We start from the raw sequence: 16,930 nt of genomic DNA on the forward strand, positions 1-16,930 counted from the left end.
TCAAAATCTTCCCTTATCTAACACGTCATCTCCTTTCATCCAAACTCTCCCGTCAAATGCCTACGTGGCCGTTACATTTGTTACAGCTGCCCGTTATCCTTCACGTAATATTCACAAATTCTCTAATTTGGCACGTACTTTAAAAAAAATTATCAAAATGCATATCGTTTCAAATCTTTCCCAAATCTAGCACTTCGTCACCTTCCGCCCATTCTCCACTGTGAATTGCTTATGTGGCCGTGAAATTGACTAGTTGGCTGTTAATTTTCACGTGTAACTATCCCATTGACGTCCCATTTTCTTTTTCCCTTCTTCCTCATTCCCTGTTCTTCCTCTTCCCCTCACCCGTTCTTTCTCATCCCTAGAAGTAGCAACTGCAGTAGCTCAGGGAGGCCCGAAAGGGACTAGACAGCAGCAGCACAGTAGCTTAGCAGCAAGAAAAGAGGCTTGGACCACCCTTAGCAGCAACAAGAAGTAAGGGAAGGGCCTGGAGCACCAGTAGCAACACAAAGATGGTGATGTCGATGATGAAAATGATGGCTTCGGGGGATGAGATAGAATGAAGATGATGGTGATGTAGATGGCAATGAAAGAAATATAGGAGGCCATAAAGGAGATGTAATGTAGAAGGCTACATAGGATATGTAGAATGCTATGGGGAGAAGAGAAAGAAGAAGTAGCAAAAGAAAAGAGATGGTGATATCGATGATGAAGCTGATGGCTTCGGGGTAGGAAATAGAGGAAAAAGGCAGGTGATGGAGGTCGGAAGAGTGATGGGAGTCGAGAGAGGGCAGATGATGAAGATGGTGATAGCCATGGAGCCAAAAAGGGAGGTGTAAAAGAGCAGCGACAGCAGTAGACTGAGCTTGGGAGGGGCTTGGACAATAGCCCAACAATCATGGGGCTCGAGGGAGGGCAGTGTAGCGTTGACAAGCATTAGGGAGCTGAGAAGCTTGAGGAGAAGCACAGTCACAGTATGGTAGGGAGTATAGGGCAACACTAGCGACTTATGGAGCTCAAGGGAGTATGACAGCAGCATAGTGGCTTCAGGGGAACCAAGGGACAGCAGAAGCAAAGAACAAGGAGTTGAAGGAGGAGATGAAGCTGATGGTGATTGCGAAGGAAGGAGGAGGAATAGGGATGAAGGCCGAGGAAGAGATGAAAGTCTGACGGTGCCGGTGATGGAGACGGTGATGATGAAAGTGGCAGAAGAGGAAGAACATGGGATGAGGAAGAAGAGGGGAAGAGTTGAAGGGAAAAAAAATGAGCCACCAATGGGATGGTTACACGCGGCAATTAACAGCCAACTAGTCAAATTTAACAATCATGTAAGCAATTTATGGCAGAGAATGGAAGGTGACGAAGTGCTAAATTTAGGAAAGATTTGAAATGATATGCATTTAAATTTTTTTTTTTTAAAGTATGTGCTAGATTATGAAATTTGTAAATATTACGTGGAGGATAACGATCAATTGTAGCAAATATAACGGCCACATAAGTATTTGACGGGAGAGTTTGGACTAAAGGAGATGGCATGCTAGATAAGGGAAGATTTTGAAATTTTATATTTTTTTTAGAAAATTTTAAAAGTTATGCTAGATTAAGGAAATTTTTAAATAATGCTTGCTGTTTTAGGTTAAAAATTCCACAGAAAATTATTCTTTCCAAGCTTATAATTTCTTAAAGATAAGTACAGGCTAATAGTTTTCTCATAGTTTTCTTTCGATAACAAAAATTTGGTTGTAGAGCTAGTTTTCTTTCCAAAGTCATACAGTCGCCACATCATTAAAATTGGACAGCTTCTTCCCACGCCGCCGACAAGGTTTTAAACTCTGGAACTTTCATATTTTCTCATATATATATATATATATAATGGCGTAATATAATATATTTGATTATTCATTTTATTTGTAAATGAATGGATACTACAATTTTCACGGCCAATTATTCTGTCTAAGCTTGTAGTTGCCTAAAGATAAGATAATATTAAGTATAGATTCGCCCATTGCATGAGTATATCAAAAAATTAATTAAACATAATGTTCGATATTTAAGATAAAAATATTCAAAAGATAGGGAGAATTTGAGAAGTTTGGAATCATCGAAATAAATTCGCATATTGTGCATTTTTATTTTTTATATTTTATAATTAATCAATTGTAATTTATGTATTGATTGGTTGATGATGGCTCAAGAATACTTTACATCTTTTAAAAAGAACTTTAAATCCGTATTCCTGGATCGAGTTAGATTTTGAATTTTTAGAAAATTGCTTAGTCAAGATTATTTATACCATATAAGTGATCTAATATAGATAAAACTTATTGGAGAATCAAAGATAGGGATTGATGTGATCTAGAAGATTATGAGGAATCTTTTATATTTATGGGATGTTAATTATTATGTAGTATTATTATTTTTATATTGATTGTAATCATGATTTATAAATAAGAACAATCTCCACACAGTTACGTGTATGAGTTTTTGTATCAATTCTCTATATTCTTTAAAATTAATTATTTATGGATTATCTTTGTACTATGTGCTTAGAATTAAATGAGACGTAATTATTTTTGTGAAAAGTCTTTGAAGAAGGCACTGGATTTATCTAAAAAGTTATTGTGGCGTTTTATGATTTTATCATTATACTTTCTGGTTGCATTTTTGGACTTTTATATATTTAGATTTATTGTTATATATGTTTTCTGTTGCTTAATATATATTTTTTTTTCGGTCTGAATCCTGGTATCCAGAAGCCTAATTGGGCCCCGATTAATTCAGTCGAGCCGGGTCGATTGCTTAATATATTTTTCTCATAATAATTCACTAACAGATAATTTGATTTTTCTTTTTTTTGGCAGAGTAGATATTTTATATTTCATCGATATGTATTTTTACAAAATGTAGTTGTCTAATGATACGATAATATCTCTACATATTCAATATATATATATATATATATCTATGTATGCAAGTGCGACAAAATTCAAAACTGTAAATTCTATCCGATTTATCTATTAACTATAATTGCTATTACACACGTTCTATTTTCATGCCTTCGCCAATTTTTTTGGTGATATAGGATAAAAGGATTGGTTCTACATCTATACCGAATTCGAAGAGCATCTATTTAGGATGTAGGCTTCGAGTTCCGACATAAGCTCGAGGGCAGAGCCGAACTATCTAAGCATCAGATACAGTTTCTGAACATGTTTGTGCAATCAACATTCATATAAGTTACATACATGACCACTGAGCTAAAATATGATCATAAATTATTCAGAAAACACCAATCGGGACCAGTTAATCAACTTCGAGCGGAATGATTCTCAAGAGCTGAAGTGGCCGACTCCACATGTAAGAGCAAGCACTTGTACACCTTGCCCTTTAACCGATCCACAACCTCTATCCGTACTGAGTTATCGGGGTCCAGTTTGGTTCTGAATCTGTCCAACCATTCACTTGCATTCTTCAGCTGAGACAGTGTGACAGCAATGTGGTTGCTCGGTCCCGCTCGCCTCCCGTTCCTCTTGTCAGGAGCGTTCGCCCGGAAACCGACATCTAATGCTTCCTCGAGAAAATTTAGGAACCAACGCTCAGCCTCACTAAGGAGACTGTCTCTCATGTCTTTCAAGTCCTTAGTTCCATCCCCTCTTGCCCAATCGAGCTTCTCCATCGAGCTAGGTCCTGTCGGCCCAGGCTTGAGTGACTTTGATGCAAATTTCCCAGCATTTGTTGCATTACTAGATTTGCTCGGCTTCTCGGTGTCTTCAGCAGTGCCATTTCCAAGACATCCATTAGATGACACTGACGACCTTGTTGATACCGGCGTCCCCAAGACATTTAATTGGTTGAGGAGGTGGTAGAGCATAAAGAAATTGTTGAGGCTCGATTGAGGGCTCTGTGTCAAAGTAGTCGAGCACAAATCTGCAAACATCCTGTGAAGGAGGAGGTTTCAAGGAAATTACAACGATTCTAACTTCGTGATCATGAAATGAACAGAATTACCGAACCTTAGGTATTTACCCGAGGCACTTGATCAGAGTCCCGGCCATTGAGGCCTCCTTCTGGGCGTCTGCTGCAACCAAAGAAGCTAAGTTCCTCCTCTTCAGCATAGCCTTGTATATTACAATGCAAAAGTTTCTCAGTAATTTTTAATGGAAATGGAGTGATACCCGTTAATAGTCGTCGGAATGTATGATCGATGATAGATATGTACCTTCCTCACAATGGCAAGAGGTTACAATATATTTAGTAAGCCGGGTAAGTACTTCAACCATATGAAATGAGAATAAAGTACCTTCCCGGGTTTCAGAAGGCTCGGTGGAAGAGAGGTCCAGGACACTCCCTCAGCAGAGTGGACGATATCTCTATTCCCCGAAGAAGAATTAGAGTTCATGTTCTCTTGCTTGTTCATGGCACGCTTTGAGCCCATTTTCTTGAGAGGCACCAGGACCTCCCGAGTGCCATTGGGTATGGCAGTCTCTGGCTTTGGTGCCGCTGCATCGGGACGGCTCTGGGTCAGAGTGGACGAGCATGTCTGCAGTTCTAGGTAAAATTATGCGAGTTCATTCCTCACTGTAGAAAATGATTCTTAATGCTTGTTCTTAAATTTTCCGTAACCAGACGGACCAGTTTTACCAAGAAAATGAATTCTGTCCTTCCGGAGAAGTCACGGGCTACGGATGAGGAATTCATACTCGCCATTGTATAATCGGAACCAACATGCTAAAACATTCCCGAACAAAGACTTGACTTGAAAAAATTCTCAAGTGAAATGAAAACAACACAGTCTCGATCGTTAACTGAAAAACACGTACCTGATTTTTAAGTTCCTGTTGCCTCCCTTTTGTGGAGGACCCAGACTTCTTATGAACAACTCCTCGTCCACCTCCGACTCCGCCTCCACCATTGTCATTCTCATTCTCATAGTTAACCTCTCTGTCATTCCTGTCACCCTGATCACTGATCTTGTTACTATTAGTGGGCCCAACAAGTCCCTGCATATACCTAGAAGCAACCACCACCTTCTCCTTCTTGATAACAACCTTGCTGTTCTGATGCCTCGACCCGTCGGACGCATCCTTATCCTTAACCTCCCCACACTGATCCCTCAGCTTACTGCTATAGTTCTCTGCAGGGCCCTCAGAGGGCGACAGGATCTGCATAAGGTCCTTGGGGGTCCCGATGAAGGGGTGCCTTCCCGGGATGGGCCTGACACCAACAAGGACTGGCACAGGGCTGCCCGGCTCCGCTCTGTCAACGTAGAAGAACTGACCAAGCTGTAACTTGTTGCCCAAGATGAGTTCGTTGTCTTCCCTTGAGAGGGAGACGTAAGTTGAGTGGGACGAGTCGGAGACCTTGATGAAGAATCCTTGGTTCGGCCACAGGTCGTCAGGCCCGCTAAGAGCCGGGACAATGCTGATGACTTGCAGGAGGACCGAGCGATACTCTCCTCGCACTCTCATGTTCGAGTTTATGCTCTGCAGCAGCTTTAGAAGGACTCCGGGAATGAGTGAAGCCATTTTTCCAGCTCCTCCTCCTCCTCCTCCTCCTCCTTTATATTCTTTCTGTGTTTTGGTTTGGTTGGTAGCGGAGAGGTTTGTGACCTGACATATTGTCCAGAGAAGCATTGGATTAGGTGACTCTGTATGATGATGTATGTCGAGCAATCGTATCGTAGTTGGTTTTGTTCGGCATCAGCAGTCCATTTTACATGAATGGCAGCACTGAGCATTATGAATTTAATTCTGCAACTACCGCTCCTCTGATCCCCAAAAAAGAGAAAACTCACTCAGCAAACAAAAATAAAGAATGACATACTACTAGCCTCAATGAAGACACTCTGTTGATTTGCTGCATTTCGGTTAACGAATGACCTATTTGGTATTGTAACTTTCAGCCGCTCGATCGGTTTTCATATCCCTCATACCAAGCATGCACATATATTAGTTAGTTGTCTTCTATTCTATACAGCCTTGGTGTTGTCACTATCAGTATAATCCCGAAAGCAAGTCCCTCGCACGGTTTTCCAACCTGCGCCTCCCTTCAGACTTTGAAAGTGCGACAAAAACAGAGCAAAAATGAAGAACTAAGATGATTTTACTTAACTAAACAAATCGGAAGATAGGAGTCATTGAGATGGGGAGACGATCACCTGAAAGGGGAGAGTGACAATTAAACTAAGCAGCTCTCCGAAGCTGAAATGGCTGGGGAGGAGGATTCCGAGGAGATGCCGTCGACCATGACTTCTGCAAAAGGAAGATCCATCCTATATCTGAATCTGATGCTTCAGATCCTATATTGTGTGTATTGTATTAGTAGCTTTGCATGAAAGTAAAGTTTTAACCAATTCCACAGCAATCAACCACAAGGTAAAGGTAGCCTTTCTCCTCATCCTCTCCTTTTGTTAGCTTCGAAGCCAAGTGAAATCAATTCATGTGGCAACGGTAATCAATGCAACCAAGAAAACAATAACCCGATCTAAAAATTCTAAAACGAAACAAAACACGTCTAGGTTCGGCTTCTGTACAGTTTCACCAAAATCAGAATCTAAGATCGAACCACGGCTAATCTTAAAGTCGAAGCTGACAGATTATGGGGCATCCATGCCATCTTCATTACCCAGCTTCCTCTATGCGGATCAAGAGATGACGAATTTGCCCCTGCGGAAGATTAGCCTCTAATGAGAGATTATACATTTGCGAAGGGCAATAGAGTCAGGTGGTTGACGAGGACCCATTGAGAAAGGTGAGGGAGTTGGCCTGTCCATAACCTCCTGCGGCACCTAATTATCCCCCATTAGTTTGCCTCGAATTAGCTCGGATCGGGTGTATCACCAGTAGGGTAACCGACCATATGTGCAATTGTACCACTTTCTTATGGAACGGAAGGTCGTCGGTTTCTGATCTTTACTAGAAACTTGACATAACACTAAAATGTTAAGTCGTGCTCCGTTCCATGGAATGGATAACAGATTGAATAGAAATGCTAAAAAAAAAATGCAAATTCCCGAATTAGAAGATTGTACGTCATCTCCCCTTTTTCGGGTTTAATTTATCAACGTTAAGTCATGGAACTGTTGGGAGTTGGAACCGTCATGAGCTCACTGCAAGCAGTAGACATTTTGTCTTCGCAGGGAACAAACAAATGGCCACTCTTGAGGCAGAACAGCAGTGACATTCTAACAACTTCGATGTGACCATGAGACTTCCCTCATGCCTTGCTCTCGATGAAGAAGATATTCGATCCGAAACTCCAAGAAAAAGAAGCAGAGTGCATAATTCGTGTCAAAGCCATCACAATTTTTACTCTTAAAAGTAGTGTTCCATTCCTGATGTACACGAGGGAAGGATAGGGGAGACAGAAGGGGTGAAATAGCACCTAGATAGACTAACAAAATCAAGGTGCGCAGCACCAAAGCCTAATGGGCAAATCTCGTCACCCGGTACAGGATTTACAACAATATCTCCACATGACTACGTACCTATGACTACTAAAATCTTACGAGGATATAAGTCCACTCCTGAATTCACAAAGATATACAAAAACTCCCGGCATAGTTCTTGCATAGAAGACTATGGCATATATATATATATATATATATATATATCTCGAAGCAATTCGTACCTTCTACACATCAGCCTCTTCACATCCCATCGTCATACAGAGATGATTAGAAAGAGTTCTCGCTTTGCCTTATGAGTGGAAAGAACTATCTGAGCTTCGTGTCGCTACCCTTGCTCCGGAAATTCGAGAGAGAGAAAAACGATCTAGGAGCTGTATATTGGAAATCCATTTGTAAGTATCCTATCTAGAATAACAAAACATAACGAGATATATCCTACTTATCCTCTTGGACAGCATCCAAGAAAAACAGGAGAAATAGTCCGGTCCTAAAATTATTTTTCAGTTTACGAGTTTCTATGGTAGAAAAGATCTATATCCTAAAGATGAAATCCAAAGGACTTTTCGCACATGAAAGTGTAAATAAACTCTCGGTTCACAGGTCACAATTAGTTGCACTCTATGAAGCAAAGAAGCTTTGTGCTACTAACATACAAGGAAGAATATACTACGAAGCAACTCATCTTAAGATCAATACCAACTCTTTATTTGGTTTTTCTTAAAAAAAGAAGAAAATGAGTCACCTTTTAAAGAGCTCCCTGAGATATGGTCGTCCCGCAGTTTGAAGTTTGCCGGAGGAGCTGGGATGGAGCTATTTGCTGAAAGAGAACAAAACAGCCATCAACATCAAGTATTGATCTTTAGATACGAGTCCCACTCGCTCAAAGCAAATTACTAACACAAATAAAAAGGTACAAAAATCATAGCACAGAGAGAACAGAACTAAGAAATACTGCAAAGGTTATTCATTTTCTCCCTCATGCTAAACATGATTAAATTTAAAATCCCAAAGTCATCCAACAGAATGGTTTCACTTTAACCAGAGCTCAGATAGAAAAAGCTTACCCTGATCGTTGGACAAGTCACTCTCGATGAAGACATCATCAGAAGAATGACTCTGGGGGAATCCCATTCTCGACTTCCTCAAGTCTTCTGATGACCGATTGGCAGGATCTCTGCCATCTTCAGCATCATCATCTCCTTCAGAGGTGGTGGCAGATATCCAATCAACCAAACTCTCTGCCCCCCGACTTTTCCTCCCAAACTTCAATAGCCGTTTGAATCCCTTGGTGACATCTTTGCGGGACTGATTATGAGAGGAGTTAGAGACTAGAATTGGCTTCTGGGCACTGCCCCATTTCTTCCTCATTCGAGCAGCATCAGCCTCCGTCTGTACCAGAGAGTGCGAGTTCCATGATGCGGGGCTTCCCACTGGGGAGTCCACAGATGCGTCAATGTCTGAAGCCTCGTGTGGGAAAGAAAATGGGTGATGCACATGTGAGTTCCAAGAGATTGGACTCTCCCCTGGGGAGTCCAGCACTAAACTTTCAGAGAAGAATTTTGAAGGCACAGAAGCAGGCAATTCGGGAACTAGAGCAGGGTTGACTTGAGAAATAGGCTGCAAGGTATCTCCATTATCAGTTCCCGATTTCCCAGAGTTTCCAGATTCATGGCTCAATCTTGGATGTTCACTATCTTTAGCTTGATATTCTTCCTCTTCATTCTCTACTACCATGCCTGCTCTATCATCAACCTCAACGCTTGAGTCATTGAAATCTTCATCATTCATCAGATGCTGAGATGCAATTGAGGCCTTCAGCTTAGCAGCTCCAACACTAGGACCTATGCCATTACCCTTTCTAAGGAAAGGCCTTGAGTCGCTCTGTTCTTTATCAAGCTCCAATGGTGCCAAAACAGAAATATCGTCACTCAGAACAGAAGACTCCTTAAACTCTCCTGGACCAGCAGAGCTTCTCCTCAGCAACTGAGATCGTTGTGTCCTTTCTTCTTTAGCAGCAGGTACATCATCACTGGTACTCTTGCTTCGGGCATAGCTTCTCACCTGGGGGCGGTTCACTACTTTGCTAACTCCTGAGGGCTTTGTATTTTCTTTCCTGAGATCTGAGAAATTTGGGACAGATTGTGCTAGTGGGTTTTCTGATGGTGCCCTTCGCCTAGCAGAAGAAAAATTGGAAGCTTTGACTGATGACCGTGACGCTGCTGCAGCTGAAGTGCGAGCAGTGGATGAACACAAGTTACGATTAGGAAGAGACCTCTTAGTCTGGGTGCTTCTGGGAGCACCATCACCTAAAGCTTCTTCACCAAATGATTTATCTGGTCCATACGATTTCTCCTCTAGAGATCCAGAAAATTCCTCTTCCTCCTCACTTTGAAAAAAATCAATTGGCTGATGTTAAAAGGAAAACTTTGGTATAGTTAGTTCCAAGCAAGATATCAGTACCATAATTTATTGTCATCTTCAAAATATCAAAGTCAATCAAACTGCCATCATTAATTTCTTGATTTATTTAAATAAGGATACCTGCTCCCTCTTCATACTTGATTGCGAATTGAACGATCTAAGTTTCTCCACACGACGAGAAGCAGCAGATATTGAATCTTGTCTTTCTGCAGACCCTGAAAACCTTGCATTCATCTCAGCTCTACTTCGCTCAAGGCTATCATGCATGTATTTCAATTTGGCTTCCTTTTCTGCCCTCTTAGATCCGCATTCTTCTTTCAACTTTGCATCTCTTTTCTGCATATACTTCTCATAGAACTTCCCTCTAGAATCATTGAGCTCAGAAAAGTTTTTTCTCAAACTATCACTTAAATCCAGATTGTTGTCTATCATCTTCGTGGATGGCGGAGTGCTAAAGTTTGACGTGCCGCTAGGAACCCTACGAATATCACTTGCTACTCTTTTCTCAGGCAATTGACTAGATGCTAATAACCCCGGTGCTGCAGAGTTTCGATTCTCTGAATTTCCTGCCTGCTCTTTCTGGTAATCAACAGGTTTACTCCGCCGAGAAGAAGACTGATCTCCAGGGACTCGGAGCTTGTGCTCCGCAAAAAGCTTTTCAAGTTCATTAGCCATCATTTTGAGGTCATCATTGAGTTCCTGGTTGCCCTTTGATTGCCTTACTCTCTGAATTGGTTCCACTACCGCTGTTGGAGGTGTCAGAGAAGTTTCTTGACTTTCTGAGGCCTTTCTACCAGAGAGGGAAAATTTCCCATTCCCATACACTCCAATTTCATCCCTTCTGGCCTGTGATCTCTCAACCTGCTCAGGAACAGATGAAACTGATTTCTGGGACTTAATTTTCTGAAAAGCAGATTCTTCCTCTGAGATCTGCAACTTACCAAGCCCCACCAACTCCGTTTTACCTGTTTCTTCATATACTCCTGCATGGGATTTCAGTTGTAGAGGTGGAACCAACTGACTGCCATTGATACCTTTTTCTTGAGTATCCACGGCCTTAAGTCTAATACCACCATCAAGCTGCTCTGAAAAGGATCGAGAATGGCCCCTGAGACCCCTGAAACGTGATTGAACCACAGGCTCGTTTTTCATCCCAGGATTCTCTGTTCTAATTCCAGTTTCATTATTGGATGCGACTCCTATAGGCCTGCTGAGACCACCTGTTTGAATTTCAATCGTTGCCTGATCTTTTGGTTCTTTTTGATAACAGCCTCTCACGCGCACCTCAGAACCACCTTTGTGAGTTTTGCTCTCCTCTTCTTCCTCACTTCCAAGTAAGGCCCTGGCATTGTTCTGCAGACCATCTTGACTGCTCCCAACTTGCCCTGTCCTACCACTGAACGGCATTTTCAGCATATGAGCAGCCAATTGATCGGTCCTGTTGATGCTTCCTCTTGTGCTCCTCTCCTCCTCTTTACTCGATACACCAGTCGCCATATGTTGCAATGCACCCTCATCTTTGATCCCAACATCAGAAACTTTATCCGCCACATTCTTGACATCAGTTTTATCAGAAACAGCAGTAACATTTAACTCCTTTGGACTCTTATCTACAAATGCACCAGTGAGCATGGTACTTTTGGCTTGAGAGACTGAGGACACAGAAGAAGGGGTGCAAGAAGGGCTCTCCTTATTGTTATCCTTCTTTTCAGCACTCAGGTCAAGGCTCATGTCACTTGCACCACTCCACCTCCTCAACACGGCCCTCTCAACTGCTGCCGGTGCTGATGAAACATCAGAGGAGAGCCTTCTCAGTTCACCTGGCTTTGCTGCAACAAGCTTGCTGCCGCTACTGCTGCTACCACCACCAGTATTCTCTTTCTGTTTGCTTTCAAAGAGATTTATTCGGTCCTGGACACTGAGCCTCCTTGCTGGCTGACTTGTCTGAATCATCAATGGATCTGGTGAGCCATCATCCTTTCCACTTTTCTCACCTGAGTCTTTCTGGTTTATGCTGTGACCTATTGCAGGCGAAGCAAACTTAGATTGCTGAGTGACGACAACATCAGACTGCTCTGCATTCAATTTTGCTGTTTGGCCTGTCAACTGTCTATTTTGAAGTGATGGTGCTGAGCTTGACTTCAGTTGACGATCATAGGCATCTTCAGTAGGATCATCCAGAGACATGTCAGACTCGCATGATGATCGGACCCCACAATCATCTACACTAGGCTTCCATGAGGGGATCAGTTCTGGTCTTCTTTGGTATAACAAGAGGAACTTTGTGCAAGCCTCACTGTAAAAAAACGAGAATAGAAGATCATTTAGAGCCAAAAATGTGATGGGCCATCTGGCTAGAAAGATCTAACTTGCCTACGTAAACATAAGACACTACAAGTGGAGAAAGAAGATTCAACAACGATGAGAAGAGAAAAGGAACTATTGATTTATTCATTTGATTGTTTTCTTCTCTAGATATATATAAAAGAAAAGGGCAAGTAACAATTAAAAAAAGCTGAAATATAAGAGACCATAGAATCAGGTTATTACTTCAGGCGGTAGGCTCCAAAGCAATCTGCAAAGAGACGGAGTTCCGAGACACTGTCAGGGTTAAAGCCAGCTGCTGATGCTCGAGCACATGCAGTTATCAAGTCCTGCCTCACTGCAGTAAGCCGCACATCAATGGCCCTCAGAAGTTCCTTCCTGGGTGAGCAAAACGAATGCTTATACAATTGAGAGATTGCCGCTCAATATTTAACAAGAAGATGATAATACTTTCCATATACACAAAAACAGGATCAAAATACTGCTCCCATTTTGATCAAATGTTATTGTCATCATCAGATAGTGCCACATCATGCAATGAGCGCAACTAAAGAAAGCTAATATATGCCTATCCCATTGATAGTGAAACACTCACTTTTCGCGAACTGCACCAGCCTGACCACATAATGTCGCATATCATAAACTCAATGATCAATTTAAATCAAGTTTCGCCGCAAAAAATCATGACTAAACTGGGAGACATAAATCCACTCGTGCTGCTACAGGTACAGCAAGATACCGCAGAATGTAAATTTGCATATAGCAGTAAGGATTCGAAAAATAAAGCAGAAGAATAGTACTTTGTAGCATCAGCCGCAGCAGCAATTCCCGCTTCGTTGGCACCTGAAGCAAGCGATCAAAATGTAAAATTGTAAGCTTATTAGCAAAACAGCAGGCTTCTACTTAAATCAAAGTTGGACAGAGTCACTTAATTGAACAGTTAGTCCAATAGAACTAAGGAAGTCCTGAAAAGCTCATGGTTTCTGAGAAGTACGTATAAATAGAAGTGAGTTACTTGCTCTTAAACCTAAGATAGATGACATTAAATAGGGGCATAGCAAATAGAAATATCATAGTCAATTAATAGAAAGAGTGCGCAGCCCAGCATTCTCAGAGCATAGACAAAAATAGATTGCAGTAATTGCCCATATAACAGAAACAATTGGTAGGTATCACTTATACAAAAAATGAAAAAACACACAGGAAGGATATCAAAAACTACACTGACTTAAAATGCCAAAACCAATGAGAATAATCCTCAAAACTCATTATAAAATTAATGGATTTTATCATCGTGAATTCATGCTAAGAGCAATAACACAGAATACATCGTGATATCAAACCCCCTACTTCATAATCAAGCTCTACTCACTTGCTTACACAATTAACCAGTTCCAGGAAAGGAAAACAAAATACATGCTTATATCCATCATACCTGAATCACAGGAATGTTGGTCCCCTGTACCCTGATGTGAATTTCCCAAGATCAGTAAAATCATGAAAGAGTGGCAATCTAACTTTATGTTAAAAGTTTTCAAATTCGATAACAGCAATTATTACCTGTGAATAAATTTTTCGGGCAGCCTCCAACTGAGACATCTCCGCATCAATTGTATTAACCAGCTCCAAAACCTCGGGGGTACTAACAAATCGGACAAACCTGAAAGCAAAAGGAGGCATTCAGATCCAAAAAAATGGTACTTGCCAAATATGAAGGTGCAATGCAATCTCAAGTAGCTAAGCTTAATCTTCCAAAAACAACTACAATGATCATTCAAGGAAGGGTATTGTCACCTCTCAAGAGTTCCCTTCGTGAGGCATTTCTCACCATCATTAAATTTCCCAGCTTCAAGCTTAATCGATTGGACATTTTGTAGGAACTGTTCTTCGGCAACTTTTAAGTGCGTCACAAAAGGCTTTATGAGACCTGATGCGAGCTTCTCACTCCGTCCATTGCAGGATGCAATTAATTCGCATCTGCACCAAGGGAAAGCAGCAAACCATCAGAACAATAGGTGCATATATAAGGAGAAATTAATTCCAACCAGATCAATCACAACTCAATCTCACCGAGAACGCTTTGGTGAGAGTTGGAACACCGCATGGTCGAGAGGAACGTCCGATTTCATTTTCCCAGATGTTTACCGAGCCTGCTAATCTTCGGACCTCTTCATGTACTCAGAAGTTCATTTCCGAGGAAGCTGCCCCAAATCCCTCTTATGCTATTTTTATAAAGGGGGCAAAAAAAAAGCTTTAATGGCAACGCAGCCGCAGCATCCAATGGAGAAGTTACATTGAACAAGAAAGAAAGAAAAGATCAGCGCAGAGCACCCAAAAGTGCAAAATTGAGAACAGACCCAGATGAACTTCTACTAAACTACAGCATCCTAGGGAATCGCCATAGCTAAAATCACCGACATCAGTGACTAGAAAACCCAATGATTCCATGTCCAGTAGTGTTTGAGCCAAAGAACTGGAAATGGCAGATCTTAACCTGAAGATTTCCAGCTAACAAAGCGAAATGCAGCTGAGCCTGAAACCCACACCACAGCTCGTGAAATTGGAAACGGAAGATAGCTCAGATCTGATTCCTCCACAAAAGTCCAAACTCAAAAGGGCAAACCCCAATTCCCCCGCAGATTAATCATATCATTAAGTAACGCCAAACTTTCAATGCTCAAATCAAATCAGTCACGCATTCACCCGCAGGAAGCAGAGGGAAAGAAATTCTGGACCAAATGCGACTGCCGCGAGAGACACAGAAACCCTCACCGATTACAGTAATCGTGGCGGAGGAGCAGATCCCCGGAGCTGAGCTGCGAAACGGCAAGATCGGTCTCCGGCTCCGCCAATCGGATCCCCCGACGCTTCAGCCCCTATGCGGAAACGAAACGGAAACCTCTGCTCTCTCACCTCTCAGCTTCTCCCTCTCTCTCTCTCTCTTTCCATATATATATGTGTGTGTGTGTGGAAAAAAAACCTAAACAGTAACCAAAAAAAAACAGCAGTGGATGTTTTGTGCTTTACTCGTCCCCCTCGAATGAAATGTAGCTTTCCCGAACGAACCCACACTCTTTCTCTCCGTCCCTCTCTCTCTCTCTACGGTGCTGAGCTGAGCAGTAGAGAGAGAAAGATGGACGAAGAAGAAGCAGACAGGAGAGAGAGGGGATCAGGGTGTCTGTCTGTTGTGAGCTGCAGAGAGAGAGTGAGAGAGAGAGAGACTCGTTGGTGGATTTTTTCTGTTTTGTAATTTGTGAGCTTTAAAAGCTGAGATTAGAGAGAGAAGAGTGTGTTTTACTATTTTCTCTCTCTTCCGCTTTTTTGATTGCGTGAGGTGTTTAAAAACGTGAGTGGATTCAAGCGATTCGAGATTTGTTACGCTTAAATAAAATATCGAGTTCAAATCTTTATAAATGTAGAAAATTCACATTTGGTAGTGGCCGATCAAGCTCGATTAGATTAGTCGGGATTTAGTTGAACTTTCGAATACTAGAATCATATCAAAAAAAATTGTGTGAGGTGTTTTTAGGAATTAAAATAGAAAGATTGCGTGAGGTGGAATTACCGTTTTGTCCCTTTGTTGGTTTTCCTTGTCCCAAAGTCTTTCCTTGATTATATGTGGAAAGTCTCCGTATTTAATTTTTCATATGTAGGAAGAGATCTCTCTTTTTCTTTTCTTTTTTTAAATGTTGGCAATGGAACGAGAAAAAAGAATTTGTTCGGTGAGTAGAGGCTTTTTTATGTTTTTGTTACAAGGGGAAAAAGGAAAAAAAAATTATAGGCTTAAGAAAAATTGTTTATCGAAGAAGGGAGAGGTCAGAATCAAAGAAAAATCAAATTAGAGTACTTTGATTTTTGGCTAACTCTAATATGAGGCGACACTTGATCGTTTTCGACATGGTGCAATGTGAGTTTGCACATATGTCAAAACCTGTTAGATTTCCATCTTAAATTTCTAATGGTCTTATATGAGTTTGAATTCATATTAAGTGTTGAAATTCAAGCCTAATGTAGATCCAAATTTTCTTCGTAATGGTCAATGTTGGATTTTGCTTTTCTTCAACTCTCAAGTGGAATCGAACATTATCTCTATCACACTACTTTATATCTGTGTAAGATTGAGATAAATTTGGTAGGAGGAATACTAAATTTAAAAGATTTGAAGTAATTGGGTCTCGCTCGCACATATTAATGCATCTCCTAGCACAGTTTTTTCTGGAAAGTCAAGTCGTCAATTACCACGAAGAGAGGAGTGGAGAGATGTCCTAATGCACGCCAAGAGGGAGAAGGAAAGATACTAATTGTTGGGTGAGGTGAGGCTTAGCTTGTATTTAAATTTAGAGTAAAATAGTAATTCTATGGGAGCCTTCAACAGACCGTTCGCAGTTTCATACCGCCACTACTTTAAACCATTAGGTCTCGGTGGAGAGAATCCTTGCCATCCATGCATTTTACCACTTCAATGGATTGCAGGTTTCTAATAGTAATATATATGTTTATAACTTTTATAGTTTATAGCTTCTCAATGGAAACTCCTAACATAATAAAGTAAGAAAAAGAAGAAAGAAGAGCAGTGTTTGTCGATTTGGAGTCTTGACGGAGCCAATTTCTTCTTGAACACTCTCCCTGAAAACCTCGTCATTCGATTTCTTAGTAGGAACAATCAACTCTCTTCATTTCTCATAACGGGTCATCGTCCACAAGAGGACCTTTGTCTTGCAGCGATATTTGGGTTGGCCTTCATTGTCGTGAAGCTTGGTGATTGAATCGGGCTAG

General features: G+C 41.3%; 2 protein-coding genes across 4 annotated transcripts; both read right to left on the minus strand.

The window, feature by feature from the left end:
• Positions 1-3,105: 3,105 nt before the first annotated feature.
• LOC116211913 lies at positions 3,106-6,690 on the minus strand. Its single transcript, XM_031546453.1, has 5 exons — positions 6,158-6,690; positions 4,821-5,609; positions 4,301-4,540; positions 4,027-4,118; positions 3,106-3,938 (listed from the first exon to the last, which is right to left on the minus strand). Exons 2-5 carry the CDS (start codon positions 5,523-5,525, stop codon positions 3,308-3,310), a joined length of 1,668 nt encoding a protein of 555 aa, XP_031402313.1. The 5' UTR covers positions 5,526-5,609; positions 6,158-6,690; the 3' UTR covers positions 3,106-3,307.
• Positions 6,691-7,283: 593 nt separating this feature from the next.
• Positions 7,284-15,387, minus strand: LOC116211911. Of its 3 annotated transcripts, none has more exons than XM_031546450.1 (11): positions 14,927-15,387; positions 14,225-14,376; positions 13,949-14,131; positions 13,715-13,814; positions 13,590-13,620; positions 12,955-12,997; positions 12,380-12,532; positions 9,950-12,125; positions 8,473-9,814; positions 8,151-8,225; positions 7,284-7,779 (listed from the first exon to the last, which is right to left on the minus strand). In XM_031546450.1, the coding sequence occupies exons 2-11, from the start codon at positions 14,281-14,283 to the stop codon at positions 7,715-7,717; spliced, it is 4,227 nt and encodes a 1,408-aa protein (XP_031402310.1). In that variant the 5' UTR covers positions 14,284-14,376; positions 14,927-15,387; the 3' UTR covers positions 7,284-7,714. The 3 variants fall into 3 exon arrangements, with proteins under 3 accessions (XP_031402310.1, XP_031402311.1, XP_031402312.1); XM_031546451.1 differs by having other exon boundaries at positions 14,225-14,405; XM_031546452.1 differs by lacking the exon at positions 14,927-15,387 and adding an exon at positions 14,649-14,693.
• Between the last annotated feature and the right edge of the window lie 1,543 nt (positions 15,388-16,930).

This window comes from Punica granatum, chromosome 6 (genome assembly GCF_007655135.1).
Source record: "Punica granatum isolate Tunisia-2019 chromosome 6, ASM765513v2, whole genome shotgun sequence".
Classification (NCBI taxonomy): domain Eukaryota; kingdom Viridiplantae; phylum Streptophyta; class Magnoliopsida; order Myrtales; family Lythraceae; genus Punica; species Punica granatum.